Source organism: Epinephelus moara, chromosome 23, assembly GCF_006386435.1.
Source record: "Epinephelus moara isolate mb chromosome 23, YSFRI_EMoa_1.0, whole genome shotgun sequence".
Taxonomy (NCBI): Eukaryota; Metazoa; Chordata; class Actinopteri; order Perciformes; family Serranidae; genus Epinephelus; species Epinephelus moara.
The window spans coordinates 16,468,028-16,480,151 of record NC_065528.1 but is presented as its reverse complement, the minus strand read 5'-3'; the positions used below and the strand labels follow the sequence as shown (position 1 = coordinate 16,480,151).

The 12,124-nt window shown below is 43.5% G+C and overlaps 1 protein-coding gene across 1 annotated transcript in view; it reads left to right on the top strand.

The window, feature by feature from the left end:
* Positions 1-11,164, top strand: part of nampt1 (nicotinamide phosphoribosyltransferase 1) — a 30,306-nt gene extending 19,142 nt beyond the window's left edge. The window contains exons 5-11 of the mRNA XM_050035894.1: positions 1,119-1,277; positions 1,536-1,672; positions 5,588-5,813; positions 5,902-6,021; positions 6,128-6,268; positions 6,475-6,609; positions 6,829-11,164. Coding sequence (XP_049891851.1) covers positions 1,119-1,277; positions 1,536-1,672; positions 5,588-5,813; positions 5,902-6,021; positions 6,128-6,268; positions 6,475-6,609; positions 6,829-6,939 — 1,029 coding nt within the window. The 3' untranslated portion in view covers positions 6,940-11,164. The remainder of the gene's footprint in view (positions 1-1,118; positions 1,278-1,535; positions 1,673-5,587; positions 5,814-5,901; positions 6,022-6,127; positions 6,269-6,474; positions 6,610-6,828) is intronic.
* The last annotated feature ends 960 nt before the right edge of the window (positions 11,165-12,124 follow it).

Sequence of the window (12,124 nt, the reverse complement as noted above, 5' to 3'; positions counted from 1 at the left end):
CTATCATACACACACAGCCTCATATAAGTCTTAAAAATAGGGGTGAAGGGGGAAATTGCGTCGATACAGGAATGCTAAGTATCGTTTTCCTGCGACATAAATTTTGTTTGCTGGCTGCTGCAATGAAAATGACTGAAGTGAGATAACAGACTGAAAACGATCTCATCTTGTTGTCAAAAGTTTTCCTTTGTAAAATTCCCCAGGTTGCATTGGGTACAGATAAGCCACTTGTTTTCATATTGAAACCTGTGACTCTGGTCCAGAGTTGACACGAGGCATCAGGGAATGTATTTTTCCCACAGTCAGCGCCCTTTGATCCCCCTGAGCCTGTTAGTTTTGGATTTTCATACCAGTTGGATACTGGAAAAGCTGGATGACTGGATCAGACATTCACTGGTCAGTTCAGTGCTGAATAGCAAAATCACTTGTGCTGCAACTTCTGCTGTCCTTGTGAAACTTTGATTTATGTTCACATTTGGTTAAAGAGGCTTAATAGGCTTTAAAAAACAATGTGTTTTTGGGGCGTCGGTAGCTTAGTGGTAGAGCAGGCGCCCCATGTACAAGGCTGTTGCCGCAGCGGCCTGGGTTTGACTCCAGCCTGTGGCCATTTGCTGCATGTCACTCCCCCTCTCTCTCCCCCCCTCACGCTTGTCTGTCCTGTCCATTAAAGGCTAAAAATGCCCCAAAAAATATCTTAAAAAAATAAATAAAATGTGTTTTTGTCTTTAAGCTAAGATATATTTGTAGAAGGAGGTGATATATCATCTGCTGTCCCCGTTCGCCAGCCGGGTTATTCTAGCAGCAGATCCACGTAGGACAGGCTATGCCGACTGGAATCGACTGGTTTAGCAGCAATCTTAACAGCATCATAAATTACATTAACTCATTCAAGAAAGTTGATTTAATCATAAAGACTGACTCGTTTAATCTGATGAATCACTTTATTCAAATCAAGGATTTTGTTTGAGGATTTTTTTTATGCTGATGACATAAAATATGACAACAGACATTTGAAGCTTCATTTTAAAACCTCAGTAAAAGCTTCAAATGTTCAAGAAAAATGGCACCCTGAAATGAAAATAAACAGTGAGCTGGACTGTCCTTCTTCCCTCCGTCAGACCATCCTGGTTCAGATCTGGTACCCCATCACTGTGGCGACCAACTCCAGAGAGCAGAAGAAGATCCTCGCCAAGTATCTCCTGGAGACTTCTGGGAACTTGGATGGACTAGCGTATAAACTGCATGACTTCGGCTACAGAGGCGTCTCCTCACAAGAGGTATACTTAATATACAAGCCAGTAGATGGATTTGTATAGTTACCCATAAAGGAAAGTTTGACTAAACAGTCTCAACTCAAGGTCCACTTTCTCATTTTTCCTGGACCGACATTATGTTACAGATAAAAGCCAATATGCGGACCATGAGTCAGGATTGTTTTCTCAATATTTCATCTATTTGTCAACCTTATGAGGCATAAAAAAGGTGTCTTTGCCCTTTTTCCTCCCTAACACCATCTATCTCCCTCCTCTTTGCAGACTGCAGGCATTGGGGCCTCCGCCCATCTGGTCAACTTCAAGGGCACGGACACGGTCGCTGGCATCGGAGTCATTAAGAAATACTACGGCACCAAGGACCCTGTGCCAGGCTTCTCAGTGCCTGCAGCAGAGCACAGGTAGACACACACATACACACTTTCTCCGTTTAAAGGTTCTGCATGCAACATTCAGAGCATTAATGTAGCAGCAAAACACTACTTTCTATGTAAAGATATAGTGGAGTAACAGTGTCTTGAGCAGAGAATGAAGTCACGCCATTTCTGTGTGTGTTGTAGTCAGAGCTTCTCTGTGGTTTGTTGTGGTAAACTGGTCCAAGCATGCATGTTAGTAGGGCTGTACCTGCCTCAGAATATTGTCAGTGGAATCGGATTTGGCTGTTTGATAGCAATATTCGACTGTTTGAACAGGATTCAGCGAGACTTTCAGGGTGACGGCAACGCCCACATAATACGCTATAATAAACAAACCAAGTTAGCCATCTGAGCTAATGCATGCTAAATGCGGTAATGACAGATTGGCTTTTGTTTGATACCTACGGTCAGCCAAGAATGTTGCAAATTTCCAGAGACTATATTTTATTAAAGGAACAGAGTGTCGGATTTAGTGATTTCTCCCATGTGCCAAGTGTGAACTGTCAGTGAGGATTCCTTTAGTGTTTGATGTTCAGGAGGTTTGTAATGGGAGCCAAATTATCCATTGAGGTCTGTTCCTCTTCAAAACAAACAGACCAGGAGATTAAAACCAGTAAAAACAATGAAAGAAGTAGTTTCACATTACAAATCAATGTTTCTACATCGCTGTTCTGCTCGACTTTCATGGTGGCCATAGGTTAGTGCATATACTGCCAGTATTGGGATGGCAGCAGAGCCCACGTGTGGTGCCCAGCCTCTGGTTCCCCTTGGTTAACACCGTTACCTCTGTCAGCACTGTTGCTGTTGTTTTAGCGCTGTTTATGGAGTTAGCACTGTTAGCTGCTAGCCCTCAGACAACTCATAGGCTCTGAATTTCACATACAGCACCTTGAAAGTAACAGTGTGTATGATTTTTGGGGGGGTTAGTGGATACTAGCGCTGAAGATTGCAGATTGCAACCAGTTGAAACTTCTCCTGGTTAGCATTCCTTCAGTGTTCACTTTTCACCAGGAGCCGAAATATCCGTAGAGGTCTCTTCCTCTCCGAAACAGACAGACCCAGTGATTTAAACTGGGGAAAACACTGGATAAAGCAGTTTCACGTTACAAATCAGCGTTTGCCCTACCCTGTTTGGCACGTCGCATACAGGCCGCTAGCAAAGCGCCTGCTAATGTGTGCTCAGCTTTTTCTCTATAAACTTGAGATCCAGATGTTTAGGAGTTTATTACCATGAGCTAAATTATCAGCAGAGGTTTCCTCCATTTCAAAACAAACTGACCCAGTGATTTAAACCAGCATGCACACTGAATAAAGTAGTTTCACGTTAAAAAAATCAGTGTTTTTCCAGCGCTCTCGTCGCAGAGTGGCTGCTAATGACTATGGTTCTTATTTTGAGGTGATGACACACCAAAGAAAAACATACTTTTTATATGCTTATCTGCTATAATGTTGCTTGTTGAAGCTTTGTCTCTGCTTGTGGAGCCTACATTTCTTAGCTAGAGTGTTTCCAGAAGGTTTAGTGGCACCTTTGCTGTTGTGATGTAGGGCAGTAGTCCATCACCCACTTTAATTATTACACCAGGAGTCTAGGATCTCCGAGTTATGATGGGTGTTTGCCAATGTGCTTCAACTCCCCTTTATAGAGAAGTGCAAAGTTCACAGAAACTTTAGAGCGTAACATTTAGCCCCCGGAGGCTAAGCACTAATGATCAGCATAAGCTACATATTCACGTATCCTCAGAAAGTACAGTAAGCACGTCTCGGCTTTGTTCATCTCCAGAGCCGCCTCTGGTGAGATAGTACACGTTTTGGCTCGGAGCCAAGTTTGAGAGCAAACTTTTTCACCCACAAGCCAAATTGATTTTCAAAATAGAAAACGTGTTTCAAATAACAGTTGGTTATTATCTGCTAAAGCTGTTGACGGAGGGAATTTATCAGCCCGAGTGAAAATGTACTCATCATTTGGCTGAGGGTGGTGTTAATTTGCTTCCCTGATTAGAGCTTGGTCACCCTCACTCTAATTATCTGGTTCATCTATCTCGGTTTGTGCAAGGGGGGGCTGCGATTGGCCGGAGGTGAAGGTTTTGATTGGCTGCTGCCCTGACGCACATGCCCCTCACATGTCTCTGGTGTTGTTTTATGGCACTGATCCATTTATCCTGTGCACACACACACTTTCTGTTTCGCTCTCATGCGCGCAGAGTCGCTTCTTCCTTGCCACCAGGGCAGTTACTGCTGCTCCAGCGCACCCTTCTTCTCCGCACCAGTGCATTGTGGGATGGTGGCAGAAGTTGTCATAGTAACCATTATGTAATGCCCCCCCCCCCCTTCCCAAAGTCTGTTTGGTTTCTACCTCAGAGGGAGGAGTCACAGTGAAATTCCACTTTGATTTGGATGTAGAAGGAAAGGGATGGGCGGGTGTTTCAGAGCAGAGGTGTGTCACCTTCAGAGCTCGTGTGTCCAGTGTTTACTGTACACTGTCAAGGTAACAGTAATGACGTGAAGAAAAAATAAGGTCAAATGGGTGCACAGAAATTTACATTGTAAGAAAAAATACCAGTTTTGTAGACAAGTAATGGATAGATCTGCACTGTAAATAAACTGCCACCAAATCAGTTTAGTTCAAGTTTAATTCACACACACCCCATCTTTTTTTTTTCTTTTAAAAATCTTGACAGAGTGCCAAGAAGCTGAGGTTTACTCTTTGTATACTAAACAGATTTCACATACAAGACCGCAGATATTATAAATGTCACCACATAGAACTGACAGTGCTTCAGGGCCACATTTGACTGAGGGAAAAGTTGTGTCCTTTTGTGGAGTCTGGATGTCCTCGTCTGGCCGTTTGACAGTAATTCATCTGGTGATTAAGGTCTGGTGTCAGCTAAGATTAAAACCTGGAGTGCACTGCCCTCTTCTGGACGATCTGTGGCACTAACACTTGATGAGTGTCTTCTAACTGTCTTCAGTCGTCGTTCTCTTTGTTTTACAAGAACATTTTCACCATTAATGTGCCTTTCCTCCTTTTCAGTTTCTCTTTTGCTCCCATAGTCTTCCTTCCACACAGATAACTAAAGTTCTTGCTACTCGCAGTGGTGTTCCTTGCTGTTGAATCTCTCACTCATTTCCTTCTTTGTATATTTGGAACGATCTCAGAACCCATCAGTGAAGAGGTCTGATGGCAATTTAGCCTCTCGGGGCAGCGATCAATATTTCATGGTTTCCGGTGTAGCCGGCAGATATCTGGGTAATGGATAATGGATATCCAGGCCATGACTTTCACTGCCATGCGCCGATCATTGTTCACAGTCCAATTAGCAACTTGAGACGTGGTGTTTTAGGTCTAGACGACATTTTTGCTAATCTCTACAAACAGATACCTGCATATGAACCCAGATAAACAGATAAAAACAAAGGCGGATTAAAAGGTAAATTATCATCAGACAATAGCAGATGGGTTCTGAGATTGCATTTCGGCCAATGCGTTCCACCGCTTTTACTCTCCACATGGACTGTGTTCTTGCAGGCAACCAAAGCTCAAATGTGACTGGACAATACTACTCAGACTACAAATGGAAACCAGAATGCTTCCAGTACCAAAATCTTGTCCCATTGCCTACAGATTCAGCGTCCATATGCAGATATCTGTTTATAGAGATTATGTCTTGAATTAATGGTGGTGAGTGGTCTCCATCCATTTATTGCATTCTTTGTTCGTGTAAAGCGCCAAGGTTAATAAAGTAAAAACCAAAATTAAAAATAAAACTATAATAACCCCGAAATGCACAGCACTCAAACAAATCACAGAAGTCGTCCTCAGTTTGTTATAATTTTTATCAACCATATGGAAGAATTACTGCAGGACAGAGAACAATGATTTCTCTTCTATTCTCTCCGCAGCACCATCACAGCGTGGGGGAAGGACCATGAGAAAGATGCCTTTGAGCACATCATCAAACAGTTCCCCAGCGTGCCCGTATCCATCGTCAGCGACAGCTACGACATCTACAACGCCTGTGAGAAGATCTGGGGAGAAGACCTTCGGTCGCTGATAGAGGCACGCAGCGCAGATGCTCCGCTGGTTGTCCGACCAGACTCAGGAAACCCGCTCGATACAGTTTTGAAGGTGCGGTGACCAGGACAGCTTACTTTTGACCAGGACACTAACCTCCCCCTCTCTGTAACACCTTCCTCTCTTGATTTACCTCTGTCAGGTTTTGGAGATCCTGGGTAAGAAGTTTCATCCAGAGGAGAACTCCAAAGGTTTTAAGGTTCTTCCTCCTTACATCAGAGTCATCCAAGGAGACGGAGTTGATATCAACACACTGCAAGAGGTATAAACACATCCTGCTTATGATGTAGTGTCACTGGGACACACAGCACTACCCTAACAAAAGGTTTTATCTCTTACATAATGTTACTGTGTGTGTTCTTCCACAGATCGTGGAGGGTATGAAGCAACACAGGTGGTCCATTGAGAACATTGCCTTCGGCTCCGGAGGCGCTCTGCTGCAGAAACTGACCAGAGATCTGCTCAACTGCTCCTTCAAATGCAGCTATGTGGTCACCAACGGACTCGGGGTGGGTACCGATACATTAGGATATAGTTACCGTGTGTTAGTGACAATTGTGGTAATCAAACAGTGAGTAATGTAGCAATTAAGCAAAATGAACCGAAACTGACATCCTTAGGTTTATATGACGCAGCCTCTGATAAATTTAGCGTAGAACTTTACTTGTATTTCTGTTTAAAATGTGATTTTTTTTTTTCTGTGTGGTGGGAAAAGGTGAATGTGTTCAAGGATCCAGTGGCGGACCCCAACAAGAGGTCAAAGAAAGGTCGCCTGTCTCTGCACCGAACACAGAGTGGCGAGTTTGTCACCCTGGAGGAGGGCAAAGGTGACCTGGAGGAGTATGGCGTGGTGAGTTTACACACAGTAGCACACTGACACTTTTGCACATATGAATGTTTTCGAGTCTAGCACAAAGAAATTGAGTTCACTGACGATGACCTGCCTCTTCTCTCACCTTCACATTTTCTCTTTCCCCCTCCCTCCCTCTCTCCCTTGTCACCTGTCCTCCTGTACCCCTGTTTCTTTTTACTCACCCTCTCTCCGACTTGTTTTCCTGTTCGTCTCCAGGACCTGCTGCACACGGTCTTTCAGAACGGGAAGATCGTGAAGACATACACTTTTGATGAAGTCAGAGACAATGCCAAGCTCACAGAAAGTGAGCTTGAATTGAGCGACTAAACCCCACCCCCCACCACCTTCCACCCTAACCCCGAAACAAACCCCCCTCAACCCTTCACCTTTTGGCCTCTGACGCCACCCCAGAAAATGGAGGTGGCGTGCACTGCTAATAGATCCCACTCCCAAAGCTTGAGAACCCCCAGAAACGTTCCTAAAACCCAAGACTCCCTTAAAATTCACGGATCTTCACCCTCAGTTCCAAAATGCTGCTGTTGGCTCTCCAACAGAATTGAGGGGGAAATTTGGAAACTCACACACCACTGATGAACGGCAAACACCCCATAAGTGTGAGAGGAAAGAAAAACAGAAGAGTGTGAGAGGTACTGTGAGCGACAGGAATGAGATAAGTTGCAATTATGACGATAAACCATGCGTTCACTCCACACGTGCCACCAACCCAAAACTGAACCTCGGCATGTTGCACTGATAGGCTACACATATTGCAACGTAAGAATGTGATTGGCTGCTGTGAGGCAGTGTGTCAGCAGACTTTTTTTTTCTATGCCGACACAAATGAGACGATTGTGAGTGAGCTCCTGGCGGCCGCATGTGGAGTGAACCCACGGCGAGTCGAAGTGAGAAAGATGATGACAGAGAAATATGAAGCCACACCCACACCAATGACTGCGCCCCGTGTATTGTGTATAGAACTGTTTAGAAAAAAAAATACATGTCTGAATCTACTTAGCTTTGTCTTTTATGTGAAGGAAGAAAAACGATGATCATGGTATGTAACGGTGCACCGATAACATTGACTAACATTGCTTCTCCTTTGAAACACAGAATATCGCGAACACTTTAACCATGGGTGATGAGGGAATTCATTTCCCCTCAGTTTTCTTGCTTTTAATCAGTAGTGACGGCCCCGAATATAAAAGGCCGAAATCTGTCAAGTACGACCTGAATATTTTATACTCTTACTCCGCCAAATAAAATGTTATGGGTGCATCCTTGAAGGTATATAACTGATCATCTAATCGCCATTATGTTGGCCACAGAGCATTCACATCATGAAGGTCCAATTACAAATTCAGTCCACCGATATACACCGATCAGTCATAACATTAAAACCGCCGACATGTGAAGTGAATAACATTGATCATCTTGTTACAGTGCATTGTTCTGCTGGGAGACCTTTGGTCCTCGCATTCATGTGGATGCCCCTTTACGCACTCCACCCACCTAAACATTGTTATATACAAAGCACCCCACTCATTGCAACAGTACCCCTGATGGAAGTACCACCCCAGCATGGCAACGCACCATGCCACACCACAAAAACTGCTCAGGAATGGCCCAAGGAATGTGACAAAGAGCTCAAGGCATCGACCTAGCTTTCCAATTCCCCAGATCCCAATCTGATTAAGCATCTGTGGGACAAACCGGTACCTGGCCTCGACAGGTCAGAGCCATGTCCGATCTACGGTGGAGCCTCTGACCTGTCGAGGCATAGAGACAGGACCTCCTGTGTTGTCGGGCATCAGGGCGTTGTTGACGGATCCTTTGAGTCCTGTGGGTTGCGAGGTAAGGTACCCGCATGCCCAATGGATGTTCATTCGAATTGGGATCGGGGAATTTGGAGGCCCGGTTGACACTTGAGCTCTAAGTCACGTTGTCCTGCCTGGGCACTGCCATCAGGGAGTGCCATTGCCAATAGAGGCGTGTATTTGGTCTGTAATGGTGTTTGGGTGGGTGGTGCGTGTCATGTGGCATCGTCATGAATGCCAGGACCCAAGGTTTTCCATAAGAGCACTATACTGTAACTTTTTAATAGCGCCAATAATAAATGAGAAAATTATAAACAGCAAGTTTCCCATCAATAGCTTCAGTGTTTCCAGAGCCCCAGATCTTTAAAAAACTAATTAAGATTTGAGTCAAAAGTTTTACGATTGGGTCTTTACGATGGTGAATGCTCTGGAAACCAGTCTTTGCTGTTTAAGACCAAGAGTTGATGTAAAAGAAGAAAAAAAATACATCACAGAAATTGTCTTCACTGGAATGAAGATGATCTAGCTATGTGTTTATGAAAGATTATGTGGCTCCTGGGCTGAAGTGTGTGTTAAATGTTGGTTCTGCTGTGTGTGCGTGTGCGTGTGTGTGTTTGGATCTGTGTGTGTGTGTGCGCTGAGATTTTCTTCCTTTAAAGGATTGTGTAGTATTCCTTTTATGCAAATGTTCTTGTTGATTGGGGGAATAGAGAACACTCTTCCTTTTACTTTGCCAGCCTTTTCTTCTGAAAGGAGACACAGCGTTGTGACGAACGATACAGTAGTGAGTGTGTTTTTTTTTCTTTGGGCAATGTAATAGAGAAAAATCAAGAGGCAGAAAAGCGAGACTTGGGATCTTGAATCACCCCCTGACGGCAATGTACCGGCCATGCTTTGGCAGTTGGTGGTGCACAGTTGCTGCTCAGCGAAACGCTGCCCTTGGTATCACTGCCTTAACTCGTAACAAGCGAGAAACTTCAGCAGCGGTGTTTCTGGAAACGTGTAAATGCGCCCAGCGATGTTTGGATTCGTTGCCCAGGCACAAATGGGATCTTGCTGATAATGCCTTTTGGAGTTAATTATCGTCCCATTCAGAGCATCTCAGTGGAGTGTCACTCCTGTTTGCAGGTGTGTTTAGTCACATTGCTGAGTTGGCCTTTTCAGAGTGAAGGGATTTTTCTGTCGCAGCGCAAGGAGGGATTTAAGAGGAGCTGGTGACATCACAGGAAAGACTTTTCAGGCTGAATAGTGAGCACTGCGTTCTTCCTACCAATCTTTGAATGTGTCTAGTGCTTTAGTTTGTGACCAAATACCTGCAAAATTAACAACATTCCTATCAGCCCCAGCTGTATAGAGAGGTCAAGTCCCTCCCCTTCCGGCAAACCAACATGGGACTTTATTTGGAAACAGTATGTATGGTAGTTAGGTGGAGAGGGGCAAATAGTTGTTTGGATTGTGCCACTGGGTTACACAGCTGATGTTTGTCCAAAAAAAAAAAAAAAGATCATACCCTCACTTCTGACTGCTGTACTTATTACTGATCATGGAGAAAATGGTCTTTGGGCCGCAGGGAATTTTGACAAAATTGGAAGCAAGGCCGAGCTGCTTCTATGGTGGCCTGGTGCAGCCCTACTCATTAGCAAATGCTGACACGCTAAACTAAAATGGTGAACATGATGAATTTACCTGCTGAACTTTAGCATGCTAGCAGGTTGACATTAGCATTTAGCTCAAAGTATCGTCTCACAGAGCTTTCTCTTAAAACTTTTAAAACACACACAGTGTGCTAAGTGTTCTCGTCCCCGAACAGTTTCACTGGAGCTATTTAGACCTTAGGTGACTTTATCTGTTTGTTCTCACGCACACTGACCCTGCAAGTTCTCTGTGATTTTAGGAAAAACCTCGACGAAGCCTGTGATGTCACCGACTCCCGTCTCTCGCCTCTCGCTCAGACCAACCTGCTTAAACACAAGACAAGCTGGTAAACAACACAGCTACTGAAACAATGACACACTGTTTCCTTTATTTTCCAACTGTCGCCACTGTCATCCGTCAGATCATTTGTTTTCCAGTTCCAGAGTATCGACACAACAACACAGTTGTCGTTTTCTTTTCCCAGTTATGTGGTGCATTTAAGTAAAATTCTGATTTTACTATTTTGATACTGTCTCGGTTCTTACCTCAGAGAAATATTATTTTGTATGACAAGGGAGAAAAAAAGAAATGCCAGAAACATGGCAGTAAATATCCTTACTACAAACGATGCGGCCATACTGCCTTCTCACTTGTACATACCACAAATAGTTTGACTGAAAGCAGAGAGGCAGGTTAGGGAAACGACCACGCTATAGAGTAGGTTCATTTTTTTTTCTTCTTCTTCTTCTTTTATTCGTCAGAACGACCGTTTTTGTACCAACAGAAGAATATCCAAACCTGCTTGACTGAACTGGCAGTGTGACTGTTTTTTGTGAGTGTCAAGCTTTTAGCTTCTGTGTGTGTGTGTGTGTGTGTGTGTGTGTGTGTGTGTGTGTGTGTGTGTGTAGTCCTGTGTGAATGCATCGTGTGTGCGTGATGGATGACAAACTGTTTGTGAATACTTTTTTTTCTTTATGTTGTTGTTGTTTTACTCGTATGTATATGTTGGTTGTCCCAAATTCTCTCCCAACACAACTGATATTTTAACTAACATAACTTGCTATATTGTCAACAATACATTGATTAAAGATGCCACCCTGTCAGTTTGGAATGGTTGATTTATTTTGCCTACTTGTGTATGATATCAAAATGATTTCACTTGTTTAGCGTTAACATTTTCAGTTCAAATACCATCTCTATTTAGTGAGCCACAAATATCGAGGTCTTTAGGGGCCCCATTTTGGCAGTTACGCTGAACATCTTTCTGGGTCCAGGCTTTTGGAACCATGGATTGATTTTTAAGGTTCCCTTTCTGAAACTAACCACCTTTTCATGATCATCCCACCAAAAGAAATCAACATACATAGATCATACATAGGTCATTTTACTGAAAAGTACATACCTTATGTCTTCATATACAGGACAGTAAAACAAGAAGTGAACAAATTCTGCCCTCCTCTAGGGTGGCGTTAAACCTTCCAGTCTCTAAGGCTAATGGGAACGTTCTTGAGTGCAACTGTGCACACGGGGATCTTTGTCTTATGTTTAGATTATACTTCATGTAAGGTTCCACACTGTAGCTATATGAGACAGCAAGTTCGTAGTTTTGGGTTATACCATATGTCAGCACATTTAGATCGAAACATGCGAGACATTTCACTCCTAATCTCCTGAATACCACGGGTTATCTGTTCTGGAATATAAATGACAAATTCTTCAAATGAAATAACGATATCCATTCGTTGGCCCAGGGATGACAGAAAAACTGCACCAATGTACAAAAATGGCAAATTATATTTCAGTTATATCTCGTTTGTTTGTGAAAAGTTTTATTTTTCATATTTCTTGAGTTGTCTGCTTGTCTGTAGGTGAATTTCACGTTTGCGTGTGTAGCTGACCTGTTGTGAACCCATTCTTCAGATGAGGTCAACATTTAATTGAAGTAAATTGATTGGAACTTCACTGATTTAAAGCCAGAGTGCGGAACTTTCGTCTCCTCTCTTCTGGCATTAAGAGTAATTACAGAAACATTGTCCGTGCATGTTTATAACATATGCCCACAG